We start from the raw sequence: 16,837 nt of genomic DNA on the forward strand, positions 1-16,837 counted from the left end.
CATATAATTTGCATTACAATGTTCCAATGATTCATTGAGGGCTATTTCTTGCATTAAATTTCAAATTGTCAACATTTAGTCTTACTAAAGTTTTGAGGTAGTAAATGTAATGTATGTGCAGTTTAATGTAGACAGGTGAAGTGAAAAAAATCTACTTAACATTGCAGAAATAACAATTTACATGTGTACCTTGTTTGTCCTTTGAGGCAAAGATGACCATGTTTGATGCTTTTGGTATGGTGCAGGTGGTTACATAAGTGACGCCTAAGGCAAGTCTGTACCTGGAAGGTTCTGCTGTGAACAGGACGGGGATACCTTTCCCGTAATGTTTTGGACTACGGTTGGCCTGCGACTTTCTCTCCTTACAGATTTATATCGCACCTTTGATATAGTAAAGGTGCGTCACAGTCACATGACAGTGTGATGGAGGCAGAATCAATTGTGCCTTCCAAAAGTGAATTGGATAATTATCTGAAGAAAAATAATTTGCAGAGAAAAGGGCAGGTCACAGTGGGAATGGGTGAGTTGCTCAAGTAGACACTGTCCAAATGGACTCTTGCGCTATAACCATTGTGATTCTATAAATAAATTGTTATTGGTTACTATAAAAAGGATCAAAATTAAGGAAGAGCTTCACAACAAAACTGTGCCATCAGCATTTATTAATCTCCAAGTTGTATATTATCATTTGCACATTAAATTAGAGATAATGCATGTACATGTATGGAATGCTTAATTAATTAGCTTGCCCACAGAAGCTGACTTAACCACTAATGATTTGAGTTATATGAAAAAAACATTCAGTCACAGAATTTTCCAACAAGAACTTTAGCATTATATACATTCTTATTTCAACTAGCACAAAGATTGCTTCTGGAACAGGTTTCCAAACATAATCAGATCAGATGATCATGCTAAGATTTAACTCCCAAGTTCTGCCTCAGGCATTTATTACATCAACAATACACTCAAATTTTCCTGACTGTTTCCATGTGAAAGGTGATGATGGTAAGCATGTTAGCTTTGCAAGTGTGCAAATATGAGCATTAAAGAAAAATAGTGCAAAACAATTTGGCATCTGTGTTTGTGGCTTTAATTATAGTTTGCATTGCTGGATGTACTTAATTATCACTTTCAAAGTACTTAAACGGGAATTTTTAACTACATTTATAATCTGGTGCAGAAGCACTTACAAACTTCATGTTAAGGAATAGATTGTTTCTCTCATCTCAAAAAGTAAATAGTCGTATTTTTAAAAGGAATCCAGTATTTTACAGTTACCCCCCACAACATCCTTGTGAAACTTAATTTAATGCAGTATTTTGTAAGTCGCAGGTCGGACAAATAATTAACTTTGCCACCCCATAGTCTCTAGCACAGTAAAAAAAAAACGATTTTGTGCCCCGGTGTCGATCAAGATGATTAAACTTCAATTTTCAAGCGCAAGGCTTTGTTTTACAATTGAAGGTACATTTTGTAAGTAACATAAAATGCAGTCCACGTGTGAAAATAGCTTGTATGGAATCCTTTCACAATGATCCACTTGAATTATCAAAACAGAATTGGAGGACTGGATATATTTCAATTCGAGTAGTCATGAAAGTAAAATCCACACATGTCTAGTCGTTCTTTTGACAATGACACCACAAGATAGAATTAGAAAAGGCTGCTTATGTTGAATACCTCTGCTTCCTATTGTATCTTGTAAGGAAAAATGTTTCGGACTCCTGCTGTTAGACTTACTAGCAATCTGAACTGAGCGATCAAGATTGGTTGAAACATTGCTAATATCTAAAATAATTTGCTTTCCTTACCATCAGCAAATGCCATATCTAATAATGCAGATGCTTTAATACTAAATTGATGCATAAGTAATGGGCACATTAAAACTAAGTATACTGGGTGCAGAGAGATTCAACACACGTGTAAGGACCTTCTACAGCTCCTCAGAGATAAATACCTTTTTCAATACATATCTTGTGTTGCATTCACTTATTTTCAAAGAAAAGTACATTTTGTGACAATTCCTTGCAATTTCAAATTGCAAGTTGTACAATACGAATAATACTAGTCGAATAGAAGTTCACATATGCTGCATAAGTTCTTAGCAAAGGCAACACTTGCAAGTTGCTGGAAATTGCACAAGCATCAGAGCATTTTTATGACATTTAAATTCTGAATATATATCCAAGATTTCTGCACTGTACAATATTTCAAAATGCAACTATAAAGAACATATCAGGAGATCCTGGTACAGTTATCTGTACTGTAACAGACAAAACCACTTTTAAAATGAAAAACACCTCCACGAATCGGCTTAAGTCTAAGCTATGTATCATTAATCTTTTAAACATTGGATTTGTAATTTTTAGAGACATTGCTGTACAAGCTCCATTACATGGGTTATAAAGGACTTTTTGACTGACTTATGATTGTACTACAAAACGTAGCAAGTAATTTATCATAGCTCAGAACTTTTTTGATCCTTCTTTTAAAACCATCAGTGTGGCAACAATCAATTGACAAGTGTGAAACTAATTTTAGCAAAACATTTCATCTCATCAAATAAATACTACTGTTCTAAAACATGCCCTCATTACCACCTCGGTACCTTTCTCACTCATCTACATATCAGTTTCAGAAATGTGGGTCTTTGGAGATCTGCACCAGGATGGGCTTTGAACAAAACTAAATACTTCAGTAAGATGCAAGTTTTTAAATTATTACAGAAATGCAAATAATATTGTAAAACACATTCATGCATACATGCTCCCAATAAGAAGCATTAGGAGTGTGAAACAACTTATTTTCCCTGGGGTTTCACATATCACACTCCCATGTTTATTTTCGACACAGCGCATAACAAATTATTAAATTCAATACTGAAAAATAAACAGATTGCATCGCAAAAATATCACTGCCGTGTGCAATATTTTGAGTCTAAAGATACATTGTTGAAAGATCTCCTAAACCAATTATTTTCCCTTAGTTCCCAACATCATTCAGCACAATAATCAAATATAGATGTGTAAATGGCTCAGAATTCAAAATGGAATGTTAACTTAAAGATAACTATCCACAGGTTTTTCTGCACTGGGAACTTTAAAAGTTGAAATCATTTGTTGGTTAGGGTATTACTGACATTTATATTGTTTACACAGAATACATTAATAAATTCTTCAACCTAATCATATGTTCTGCAAGTGAGGCATCCACTGTTGCCTGTAATCACAGCACAGTACAATGCTGCAAGTATCTCAGTCATATAGAATACAACATGTAAATTGAAATGAACATTAGGTTTGTCATTTTAAAGTTATCCCAACACTTCTTGGACAGGATCAGGAATGCTGTTAGCATACCCGCTTGTATGTATATATGTAAGCTTTACAGTTTGGGCAAGTGTGCATAACATCCTTCAAATCATCTATTAAGCAGGGGATGAAGCAGCAGCCCAAATCACACCTGTATTAAAACAAAAGAAAAGTTGGTGAAAATTTTATGCAACCATATTTTGACAACTTAATCCATTACAGATCAAATAATATCATCAAAGGCTCCAACGAATCCCTACAGTGCAAAAGGAGGCCATTTGGCCCATTGAGCTGCACCGACCTTCCGAAAGAGCATTCCACCTACGTCCACTCCCCTGCTCTACCCCCATAATCTAATTTGAACATCCCTGGACACCAAGGGGCAATTTTACCATAGCCAATCCACCTAACCTGGAAAATGAATCAGAGACATATTACCAGTTGCACCTGTAATTCTCACCGCCTTGTTAGAACTGTAGGTAGGAATACCTCAAGAGATCAAAACAAATCCAGTTACTTTAGTATAAATAACAAATTAAAAACATTGCAATATTTGCCTTAAACTGCGATAAAAACTTTGAGGAGCCACATGGTGAAACCTACTGTTCCAAGATCTATGTATGTTATTATTGGGGCAAGGTAGTGGCATGGATAGAGGACTGGCTGACTAGCAGAAGGCAGAGAGTGGAGATAAAGGGTTTCTTTTCAGGATGGCAGCCAGTGACTAGTGGTGTTCCACAGGGGTCAGTGCTGGGACCACAGCTATTCATGTCTACAAAATTATGAGGGTGTCTACAAACCTGAGTGGAATGGACAGAGTGGATAGTCAGAAACATTTTCCCAGGGCGTAAGAGTCAATTACTCGAGGACATATATGCGAGGGAGACTTGGAGAGCCGAAGGGCCAGTTCCTTTGTTGTACATTTCTTTGCAAAACCCAAATATTGTAGCAGTTTACTGTGCAAATATAAGTTGTAGAATCATCATCGTCAGTAGCAGTTCAATCTTGGGGTCTCTTGTATTGCTCCTTGTAATTAAAAAAAAAACTTTACTCAAGACCATAAGACGTAGGAGCAGAAGTAGGCTATTCACCCCATCGAGTCTGCTCTGCCATTCAATTAAATCATGATTATCTGATATGATAATCCTCAACTCCACTTTCCTACTTTATCCCATAACGATTCCCTTAATGATTAAAAATCTGTCTATCTCAGCCGTGGACATACTTAACGCCTCTACCGCCCTCTGCGGTAAGAATTCCACAGATTCACTACCCTCAGAGAAGAAATTCCTTCTCATCTGTTTTAAATGGGCGACCCCTTACTCTGAGATTATGCCCTCTGATCCTAGACCCTCCCTCAAAGGAAAACATCCTCCCAGCATCCACCCTGTCAAGCCCCCTGAGAATCCTATATGTCTCAATAAGGTCAACTCATTCCTCTAAAATCCAGTGAGTACAATCTCGCCTCATAAGAAAATCCCTCCGAATCCAGGATTAACCTAATGAACCTTCTCTGGACTACCTCCAATGTCAGCATATCTTTCCTTAGATGAGGGGACCAAAACTGTTCACAGTATTCTAGGTTGGTCTAACTGGTGCCTTGTTTAGTTTTAGCAGGACTTCCCTATTGCTATCATCCATTCCCTTTGAAATAAAGGCCAACATTCCATTTGCCTTCCTATTACCAGCTGAACTTGCATGCTAGCATTTTGTGATTTTTGCACAATGACATCCAAATCCCTCTGTGCAATAGCTTTCTGCAGTCTTTCTCCATTCAAATAACATTCAACTCCTTTATTCTTCCTATCAAAGTTCCTAACACATTCTCCATTATATTCCATTTGCCAAGTTGGGGGTCACAAAAGAATGCAATTCTATAATACTGTACAATTGTGATAAATACCAGTTTGTGATAACTGAAATACTGTGCTATTTTTTATTTTAGTTTATTTTAATGAAAATATATTTTACATTTTTCATTATGTTAGCATGGTAGGTAAAAACTAAAATATGCCTCTTCGAATTTTAGTAACACCAGGCCACTTTCCTTCTACTATGTTACTTTTTCCATTGTTACATTTTGGTGGGGTCCACTTGGTCTTCCAGAGTCTGAGATTAACAACCATTCTGCATTATATCACAAACATTTATTAATGCTCTCCAGTACAACAATTAAAGAATCACAGCAATTGCAATTCAGAGCTCGCTTCAACAATCTGCCTAGAATTTACTCTAAATATCAGTTTGAGAGGAAAATAAACTTATTTGCATTGAATCTCCCCATTTGTCACAAGGTCCCAAAACGTTAATTTTGAACTCCTCATTTATGTGGATGAATGCTCTTTTGAGCAGTTCAAAGTTAAATAAAAAGTAGTTGGTACATTAAACTTGTCCCTCCAGTTTTCACCAGGCAGGCATCTAACTAAGTTTGGAATAAATCATTCTATGCTACCTTATCTAGGAAATGATTCCACATATTTGTTATCCTTTAGAGAAGTCTCAAATATTCCCACAAAAATAAATTTACAACATTTGGTCTCACGGGTTGAACTTAAAGTTAAGTTCATCTACACACTATTTTGTATTTTACTATCTCTCTCAAGCTTAAGCGTCTCTTAAACTGTCCACATACTTCATTTTTACATTCAATCATTTTTGTTGCAATACCTTTCAAACACATTGTCGTCTTCAAATAGTGGCTAAAACCTAACAGTGCTCCAGATCCTCTGCAACTGTCTGTGACTGAACTGGCTTATAAATCCAAGAATTCTATTTGTATTTTAAAAAAATTATTTCACCATATTTACCTTATACAGAATCTGACCTGGAATACTCAAAGTCTCCCTTTCATTTTTTTCTTTTACACTTGTTACTTATTTTCCATTCAATGTGTAAAATTAATTTTACCAGTTCCATAGCTGGTCTAAACCTATGTCCGATGAGCATCAACAAGGCAATAATTAATCAAACTGGGCAAGAACAATGATACGTCTCGGTTCTCTGCAGGTGCTTGCCGATCATTTGCTGAGCCACAGGAAAATACTGTTACTTGATGTTACTATGGGTAGGGTGCAGAGGCAGGGCCTAAATCTGCCACCGCTGGAATGAGGATTGAATCCAGTGCTATTAACATTAATCTGATCCACACACCAGCCAACTGGTCCCTCCAAAGATTTTGTTTTAAACAGGTATTATTGCTAGGTCCAATTATTTTTGATTGATATTATGTTCTGTTATTTGATGGGGTGGCAACCAAATGAAAATGGAGATCTGACTTGTGTGTGACTTTAAAGTGGGGGGTGCTGCGGTTGGGTGGGGGGGGGGGATCATTCAATTAATACGACAACAAGGTGGTTAACACTGTTGCCTCTCAGCGCCAGGAACTCGGGTTCAATTCTGGCCTTGCGTGATGTGTGCACAGTTTGTATGTTCTCCCAGTGTCTGCGTGGGTTTCTCTGGGTGCTCCAGTTTCCTCCCACAATCTAGAGATGGACAGGTTAGGTGGATTGGCCATGCTAAATTACCCCTTAGTATACAGGGATGTACAGGGATTGGGTAGAGGAGTGGGCTTCGGGAGGGTGCTTTTTCAGAGATTTACTGCAGACAAGATGGGCTGAATGGCCTCCTTCTGTACTGTAGGAATTCTATGATTCTATTGTCAGACAAGTGGAAAGGCTAATTTTAGAAATTCTGGAGGGAAGTGAAAAAGCAAATAAGAGGGACAAAGGCAGAAGAGACTTGCAGCTAACATGAAAGTGAATCTAAAAGTCTTCTCCAGGCATATAATTAAAGAAAAGGCAGTACAAGGAGTGGTAGGGTCAATTAGGGACCAAAAAGGAGACCAACTCAGAGATAGGAAGCATGGCTGAGGTGCTAAATGAGCACTTTGCACCTATTTATTAAGGAAAACGTTGCCAAAGTAATGGTGTACGGTTATCGATCTGAAACATTTAACATACTCTGGGGCTGGTTTAGCACAGTGGGCTAAACAGCTGACTTGTAATGCAGACCAAGGCCAGTAGCACGGGTTCAATCCCCGTACTGGCCTCCCTGAACAGGCGCCGGAATGTGGTGACTAGGGGCTTTTCACAGTAATTTCATTGAAGCCTACTTGTGACAATAAGTGATTACTATTGTATTACTCTCTCCACAGATGCTGCCTAACCTGCGACTTTCAACATTTTCAGTGTTATTATAGTTAACAGGTACTTCACTTCAATATTTGTACTCAAAATTATTAGGGAAGGAGGCCAAATACTAACCTGGTTACAAATTTGAGCAGAGACACTATAAAACGGAAAAGTATCCTAACAGTTGGTTAAGCCAAAAGAGGAAAAAATACCAGAATCAGATGGAACATACCCAAGGATCTGGAGGGAACTGATAGCGATAGTGGGAGCCTTAGAAATTATATTTCAGTGTTCATTTAGAGTAATGTAGCCAGCATAATTTCCATTTTGAGTTTTTCACCAAATAGTTTACCATTTATCGGAAATTTTGGAATCTTTCAAGTAAAGGGGAAATAACTGAATATTTAGATGGAGAAAATAAATAGCATTGGTCAACACAGAATTCAGAATGGAAGATATTGCTTAACAAACTTGTTGAGTTCCTTGAGACATAAAAACATAGAAAATAGGAGCAGGAGGAGGCCATTCGGTCCTTTTAGCCTGCCCCACCATTCATTATGATCATGGCTGTAAAGTGATAGATATGGTGAATGAGGAAAATGACCGTGAATGTGCACAGAAAACAGCAGACAAAGGTACCTGATGGGAGACTGCGTTTTGTAGAACATTAATTGATCTAGGATCAGCAGGAAGCCAAGGATCAAAAACTGGTTAGATGGGAGGAAACAGAAAGTAGAGATTCAGGGCAGTTTTTCAGAGTGGTTGGAAAGGACCAGCAGTATCCCACAAGATTCTGTCCTGTGACCACTTCTGGGCATTGTGTCCATCAATGATTTGGATATCGGACTCAAAAGAACGCTGACGATGCTAAAGTAGTTGGCATAATAAATATTGGAAAATTAAAGACTACATTAATATGATAGTGGAATGGGCCACACATTTTCACATGAAATTTAATATCATGTCCAACACTGAAACGTAGAAAACAGGAGCGGAAATAGGCCATTCAGCCCCTCGAGCCTGCTCCACCATTCAGTAAGATCGTGGCAGATCCTCTATCTGTATTGTGTGTGCGCGCATGCGAGAATGAGCATATTTGTGCACGAGAGAGCATGTGAGGGTGTGTTTTTGTGTGGGGATATGGGCGAGTGTGTTTTTGCAATGGTGTGTAGGTGAGTGTGTTTGTGTGTGTGAGGTTGAATGTGTGTGAATGGGAGAGGGACACGAGTGAGAGCGAGAGGGGGATGCATGTTTCCGATATTAGAATCAGCTTCCCAGTATCATTCCTCCTTTTAAAAATGAGAGTAAGACTTATATATTTTTAGTCAGGGAATGTATTAAATATTGCCACATTAGTAAATGCATAGATATAGCTATAAAATACTTTACATCTGGTTACTGCGTTTGCACCTATTTTGTAGCCAAAAAATAGGCGATGAGAATGCTTGGAGTTTCCCAATACTCTTTGGGCGTCACTAGGGGTTGCGCAGCTCAAAAGGTTTGGGAAACCCTGCTCTATCTCAACGCCATATTCCTGCTCTCTCCCCATACCTATTGACACCTTCATTATCTAGAAATCTATCTAGTTCTTTCTTAAATATATTCTGTGATTTGACCTTCATAGCCTTGTGAGACAGAATTTCACAAATTCACCAGCTTCTGAATGAAGATATTTCTCATCACCTCAGTCCTAAATGGTCCATCTCCTAAGGCTGTGCCACCCCCCCCCCCCCCCCCCCCCCCCCCACACCCCCAATCCATAGGGAACATCCCTGCACCCAGTCAGTCCAATTTAATTCAGACTTCTAATTTCTTTGTCATTCTTTGTAACAAAACAAACCTCAAGATATTGCCATAAGCTTTCATTTGCACCATGCTGTTGTGGCAGTTACTTACCCTACGAAAAAGCAGAAGAGGCAGTATAAAGTATTCAGTAAGCCTATTTCATAAGTGATCTTGGTTGTGATGGTCTGCTGGCAGTGAGGGCACATGGTCTGCACTGGTGCAGCTTGAAACATCTCCCCTTGCAGCACTGTGACTGTTGTTGCAGCACCCGGGGGTACTATAACAGTCGCTGCTTGTCCACTCTGAGGAGCATAATGTCCGGGAGGGGGTGGATAATGCCCCGGGGGCATATAAAGGCCTGGAGGTGGGTACGGTCCAGCTGATGGATAGTAACCTGTCAGGAAAAACAAGAAAAAACAAAAAAAGTTATCAATATATGTTAAAGGCTACTGAATTTATAGCTCTTTCTTTGCAAAACTATCTTTTTTATCATTAACTTGAAAACTTCAAACACCATTCATACCAAATCTCAAGCTGAAGTACCTGTAACTTATTCCAACCACAATGGTCTTCTGCAGACTCGCAGCTTGCCAAAACGTTAAGAACTCTTAAGGTTGCCAACATTGGCATTCTATTAATATCTATCACTGCTCATTGATGGCAAACTATTTATGTTCATACTGTTACCCTTGACCATTAATGCTTACAAAAATAAAACTATGGGAGTAGAAATAGCCTATTGTTCCCTTCCAGAATTCCTCCTCTACAATAGAACATAGAACGATACAGCGCAGTACAGGCCCTTCGGCCCACGATGTTGCACCAACATGGGAAGTCAAAAACTAAAGGCCATCTAACCTACACTATGCCATTATCATCCATATGCTTATCCAATAAACTTTTAAATGCCCTCAATGTTGGCGAGTTCACTACTGTTGCAGGTAGGGCATTCCACGGCCTCACCACTCTTTGCGTAAAAAACCTACCTCTGACCTATATCTATTACCCCTCAATTTAAGGCTATGTCCCCTCGTGCTAGCCACCTCCATCCATGGGAGAAGGCTCTCACTGTCCACCCTATCTAACCCTCTGATCATTTTGTATGCCTCTATTAAGTCACCTCTTAACCTTCTTCTCTCTAACGAAAACAACCTCAAGTCCATCAACCTTTCCTCATAAGATTTTCCCTCCATACCAGGCAACATCATGGTAAATCTCCTCTGCACCCGTTCCAAAGCTTCCACGTCCTTCCTATAATGAGGCGACCAGAACTGTACGCAATACTCCAAATGCGGCTGTACCAGAGTTTTGTACAGCTGTAACATGACCTCATGGCTCCAGAACTCAATCCCTCTACCAATAAAGGCCAACACACCATAGGCCTTCTTCACAACCCTATCAACCTGGGTGGCAACTTTCAGGGGTCTATGTACATGGACACCGAGATCCCTCTGCTCATCCACACTACCAAGAATTTAACCATTAGCCAAATAGTCTGCATTCCTGTTATTCTTTCCAAAGTGAATCACCTCACACTTCTCCACATTAAACTCCATTTGCCACCTCTCAGCCCAGCTCTGCAGCTTATCTATGTCCCTCTGTAACCTGCAACATCCTTCCGCACTGTCTACAACTCCACCAACTTTAGTGTCGTCTGCAAATTTACTCACCCAACCTTCTGCGCCCTCCTCTTGGTCATTTATAAAAATGACAAACAGCAACGGCCCCAGAACAGATCCTTGTGGTACGCCACTCGTAACTGAACTCCATTCTGAACATTTGCCATCAACCACCACTCTCTGTCTTCTTTCAACTAGCCAATTTCTGATCCACATCTCTAAATCACCCTCAATCCCCAGCCTCTGTATTTTCTGCAATAGCCGACCGTGGGGAACCTTATCAAACGCTTTACTGAAATCCATATACACCACATCAACTGTTCTACCCTCGTCTACCTGTTCAGTCACCTTCTCAAAGAACTCGATAAGGTTTGTGAGGCATGACCTACCCTTCACAAAACCATGCTGACTATCCCTAATCATATTATTCCTATCTAGATGATTATAAATCGTATCTCTTATAATCCTCTCCAAGACTTTACCCACAACAGACGTGAGGCTCACCAGCCTATAGTTACCGGGGTTATCTCTACTCCCCTTCTTGAACAAAGGGACCACATTTGCTATCCTCCAGTCCTCTGGCACTATTCCTGTAGCCAATGATGACATAAAAATCAAAGCCAAAGGCTCAGTAATCTCTTCCCTGGCTTCCCAGAGAATCCTAGGATAAATCCCATCAGGCCCCGGGGACTTATCTATTTTCAACTTGTCCAGAATTGCCAACACTTCTTCCATACGCACTTCAATGCCATCTATTCTAATAGCCTGGGTCTCAGCATTCTCCTCCACAACATTATCTTTTTCCTGAGTGAATACTGACGAAAAGTATTCATTTAGTATCTCGCTTATCTCCTCAGCCTCCATGCACAACTTCCCACCACTGTCCTTGACTGGCCCTACTCTTACCCTAGTCATTCTTTTATTCCTGACATACCTATAGAAAGCTTTTGGGTTTTCCTTGATCCTACCTGCCAAAGACTTCTCATGTCCCCTCCTTGCTCGTCTTAGCTCTCTCTTTAGATCCTTCCTCGCTTCCTTTGTAACTATCAAGCGCCCCAACTGAAACTTCACGCCTCATCTTCACATAGGCCTCCTTCGTCCTCTCAACAAGAGATTCCACTTCTTTGGTAAACTACGGTTCCCTCGCTCGACCCCTTCCTCCCTGCCTGACTGGTATGTACTTATCAAGAACATGCAATAGCTGTTCCTTGAACAAGCCCCACATATCCAGTGTGCCCAACCCTTGCAGCCTACTTCTCCAACCTACACATCCTAAGTCATGTCTAATGGCATCATAATTGCCCTTCCCCCAGCTATAACTCTTGCCTTGCGGGTATACTTATCCCTTTCCATCATTAATGTAAAGGTCACCGAATTGTGGTCACTGTCTCCAAAGTGCGCACCTACCTCCACATCTAACACCTGGCCTGGTTCATTACCCAAAACCAAATCCAATGTGGCCTCGCCTCTTGTTGGCCTGTCAACATATTGTGTCGGGAAACCCTCCTGCACACATTGTACAAAGAACGACCCATCTAATGTACTCGAACTATATCTTTTCCAGTCAATATTTGGAAAGTTAAAGTCTCCCATAACAACTACCCTGTTACTTTCGCTCTTTTCCAGAATCATCTTCGCCATCCTTTCCTCTACATCCCTAGAACTATTAGGTGGCCTGTAGAAAACTCCCAACAGAGTGACCTCTCCTTTCCTGTTTCTAACCTCAGCCCATACTACCTCGGAAGAAGAGTCCCCATCTAGCATCCTTTCCGCCACCGTAATACTGTCCTTGACTAGCAGCGCCACACCTCCCCCTCTTTTGCCCCCTTCTCTGAGCTTACTAAAACCCGGAACCGGCAACAACCATTCCTGTCCCTGCTCTATCCATGTCTCTGAAATGGCCACAACATTGAAGTCCCAGGTACCAACCCATGCTGCCAGTTCCCCTACCTTATTTCGTATACTCCTGGCATTGAAGTAGACACACTTCAAACCACCTACCTGAACACTGGCACCCTCCTGCGAAGTCAAATCTGTGCTCCTGACCTCTATACTCTCAATCTCCCATACCGCAAAACTACAATCCAGGTTCCCATGCCCCTGCTGAATTAGTTTAAACCCCCCCAAAGAGCACTAACAAATCTCCCCCCCCCCCCCCCCCCCAGGATATTGGTGCCCCTCAGGTTCAGATGTAGACCATCCTGTCTATAGAGGTCCCACCTTCCCCAGAAAGAGCCCCAGTTATCCAGAAATCTGAATCCCTCCCGCCTGCACCATCCCTGTAGCCACGTGTTTAATTGCTCTCTCTCCCTATTCCTCGTCTCACTATCACGTGGCATGGGCAACAACCCAGAGATAACAACTCGGTTTGTTCACGCTCTGAGCTTCCATCCCAGCTCCCTAAAGGCCTGCCTGACATCCTTGTCCCCTTTCCTACCTATGTCGTTAGTGCCAATGTGGACTACGACTTGGGGCTGCTCCCCCTCCCCCTTAAGGACCCGGAAAACACGATCCGAGACATCACGTACCCTTGCACCTGGGAGGCAACATACCAAACGCGAGTCTCTCTCGCTCCCACAAAATCTCCTATCTGTGCCCCTGACTATTGAGTCCCCAATTACTAATGTTCTACTCCTTTCTCCCCTTCCCTTCTGAGCAACAGGGACAGACTCCGTGCCAGAGGCCCGTACCCCATGGCTTACCCCTGGTAAGTCCCCCCCCCCACACGTATCCAAAACGGTATAGTTGTTACTAAGGGGAACGACCACAGGGGATCCCTGTACTGACTGCTTACCCCCAGCCCCTCTCACCGTCACCCATCTATCTTTATTCTTTGGCGTAACTACCTCCCTGAAGCTTCTATCTATGACCCCCTCTGCCTCCCGAATGATCCGAAGTTCATCCAGCTCAAGCTCCAGGTCCCTAACACGGTTTTTGAGGAGCTGGAGTTGGGTGCACTTCCCACAGATGAAATCAGCAGGGACACTGACACCGTCCCTCACCTCAAACATTCTGCAGGAGGAGCATTGTACTGCCCTCCCTGACATCACCTCTAGATTTAAAAAAAAAAAAACAAGAAAAAGAAAGGAAGAACTTACCTGATATTCCCTCAAACCCTGCTCCCGCTGAAAGGTAAGCAAATTTAAAGGCACTCACTCACCTTCACGACAGGCCCCTGCTCCCGCTTCCCAACGACCGTGGGTTTTTTTTTTGGTTAGAGGAGGAGGTAGGGTGGGAAACGCTAACGAAGTGTTTCGGGTTTAATTGTCACTTGACAACAGCCCCTCCACAAACCACCTTCAAATTAGGCTGACCGCACTGCACGTATGCAAATTTCCCCAGACAGCTGATCAGTAGCTCTGCTCTGCTGCCCTCTGCTGGATGCTTGCCTTCACTCAAACTCCTCAGGTCTCCTTCGCAGGCACACCTTCAAATTAGGCTGACCGCACTGCACGTATGCAAATTTCCCCAGAACAGATGATCAGTAGCTCTGCTCTGCTGCCCTCTGCTTGTGGAATCTTGTGACAATCTTGAACAGTTGTGGATAGTTTTCTACGGGGATACTTAGTTTGTTTCAGATTCTGAGTTTATGGCAGGAACACAAAACACAGATTGTGCAGCATAGATTGAGGCAGAACAACAGTTGATTCAGTAACCAGAGGGCCGAATTTGCAATTGGCACAGTAAGAGGAAACCCGAGGAAAATAATACAGCTTCTATAGTAGCCTTCAACAAGTTAGATAAATTCCTGATGAGGAAAGAAATTGCAGGGATTTGGGAAAAGAATGAAGAGTGGGATTAACTGGATCGCTCTTTGAAAAAACCGCCGCGGACTCTTGAGAGAAATGGTCCTTACTTAACACAACAGCCAATCTCCGTGAATTTGCGTTGTGTCAATCTGTCCTGAATCTGGACCAACTCAGTGATTTATGAGGGCATGGAACCAGTGTGAGATTGTACTGCACATTCATTTAACAAAGGAACCCTACAGCTGCCAACCCACAGATCTGGACAAAATTCTATCCAAAATACTATGCCCAGAGCTTGACAGGATGTGCCGGAGTAATATGCAGTCAATGATTTATTTGCGGAGTCTGGCAGATCGGATGCCTGCTCCACATATGACAAGTGATGAGACTGGCGTGCCAGAACACAGAATTAATCTATCTCATTATCAAGCCAACAAAACTGCAAATATTGTCATGCATATTTTATAAATGACGTAGGAATGATGTTCTTAAATTATTCATCCGATCAACAGGAAATGTTGGGAATAAGGGAGACATTTAAGACTCGGATGAGGAGGAATTTCTTCATTCAGAGCATGGTGAATCTTTGGAATTCTATGCCGCAGATATGGAAGCTTAATCATTGATCATGTTTAAGGCTGAGATCGATAGATTTCTGGAGACTAATGACATCAAGGGATATGGAAATAGCACAGGAAAGTAATGTTGTGGTAGATGATCAGCCATGATCAAATCGAATGGCAGAGCAAATTCGATGAGTCGAATGGCCTACTCCTGTTCCTAAATACTCAGCAGCTCTGGCAGCATCCACAGAGAAACAGAATTAACATTTCATGTGGGTGATCCTTTGTCAGGACTCTGCTTTTCTCCTCACAGATGTTTCCAGATCCATTGTGTATTTTCTTTCTTCAGATTTCCAGCATCCACAGTACTTTACTCTTCTTTAATTCCAGTTCTGATCAATACAAGGTTGGATTGAAGTAAAGCAGCAGAATTAGTCCACAGAAATATTTCTGCCAAAGTTCCCATTGAAGAGCAAAAACCTGAACCTTTCATAAATCAACTATAAATGACACTAGTTAAACCCTAAAATCATTTCACATTTATGTGGGCATTGCTATCAGCAATCAGTTATTGCCTCAAATTCAGCAATCACACCAAGGATTTTGAAATTTAGTTACCATGTGGTGGCATGGGCATACCACCTTCTGCTGGCGTGTGAAGAGGTACAAATCCTGGTTGCGCCATTGGCTCATAAGGAGGTGGTCCACCATCTGGTGGGACGGAATATCCTTGAGGTTGAATGGTAGTCGGCGGTGTATACATGGTAGTCGGCGGCGAATACACTACAAGAAACAGAAAAATATTCTCCACATTGGTAACAGAGGTACAATGGATACAAATACCAGTTTGAACCATTAACTTAAGGAAGCACTTGTTTATCAAAAGGAAATACAACAGAGAACTCTAATCTCCCTGTCTGTATATGTCTCACTAAAAACCCTCCAAATAAAACACTCAGCCAAGGTTGTTGTATTTATGAGCGAATCCCAACTGCCCGTACCTTTTGAGGGGTTGATTCTGGCCTTGAAGTCTAGGTAAAACTGGAGGTCCATGCTTCAGAAAACAAACCTCCACTCACCCATTAACCTCCTACTGATGCTGTTGGACACAATGCACATACTCAAACTACAGGATCGACACACTCAGCTAACAGTTACAGCTCTAGGTGGAATTTTTGAAATCAAGGAATTAAAAAGACATCAAAATCAATTAAATGGACCAATGATGCAAAGTAATTTGGATCCTTGTATCTCGTCTAAGATTGCAATCGGTAAACATTTTCATTGATGGAACAAAACCAACATTTCCTTCATTACATTATAGAATGTTTTTTTCAAAAACATTGTAAAGTCATTCAGGATGTATGGCTCCCGGATGTCTAATTGTTTACCAGTGGTAGCTTTCTAGCAATGCTTTGTATTTTAAAAAAAATTTTCCTTCCGTCTTCTGACCTGCTACTGTTCTATCGTGAGACAATCAATGACAGACAAGGGGAGCACACAAGGAGCTAGACTTTTAACAAATTGAAATTCTACACGGATGGTTATCCAACATGCCTTAAAATCATTCAAATACAAGAAATAAATAATCCAAATACGCAAAAGATCTGGGTATGCTTCGATAACAAAACCATTTTTGTAACACATTTTAAATTACACTCTAGGTCTAACCTATTC

The 16,837-nt window shown here is 41.1% G+C and overlaps 1 protein-coding gene across 3 annotated transcripts in view; it reads right to left on the reverse strand.

Annotated features, from left to right (window-relative positions):
- Positions 1 to 644: 644 nt before the first annotated feature.
- The window catches only part of cdip1 (cell death-inducing p53 target 1), an 80,137-nt gene continuing 63,944 nt past the window's right edge, over positions 645 to 16,837 (reverse strand). For all 3 annotated transcript variants that reach the window (XM_038819724.1, XM_038819726.1, XM_038819725.1), the window contains 3 exons: positions 15,779 to 15,943; positions 9,341 to 9,623; positions 645 to 3,465 (listed from right to left, as the gene is read on the reverse strand). In XM_038819724.1, the coding sequence (XP_038675652.1) occupies positions 3,354 to 3,465; positions 9,341 to 9,623; positions 15,779 to 15,943 (560 nt within the window). In that variant the 3' untranslated portion in view covers positions 645 to 3,353. The remainder of the gene's footprint in view (positions 3,466 to 9,340; positions 9,624 to 15,778; positions 15,944 to 16,837) is intronic.

Source organism: Scyliorhinus canicula, chromosome 15 (assembly GCF_902713615.1).
Source record: "Scyliorhinus canicula chromosome 15, sScyCan1.1, whole genome shotgun sequence".
NCBI classification, from domain to species: Eukaryota; Metazoa; Chordata; class Chondrichthyes; order Carcharhiniformes; family Scyliorhinidae; genus Scyliorhinus; species Scyliorhinus canicula.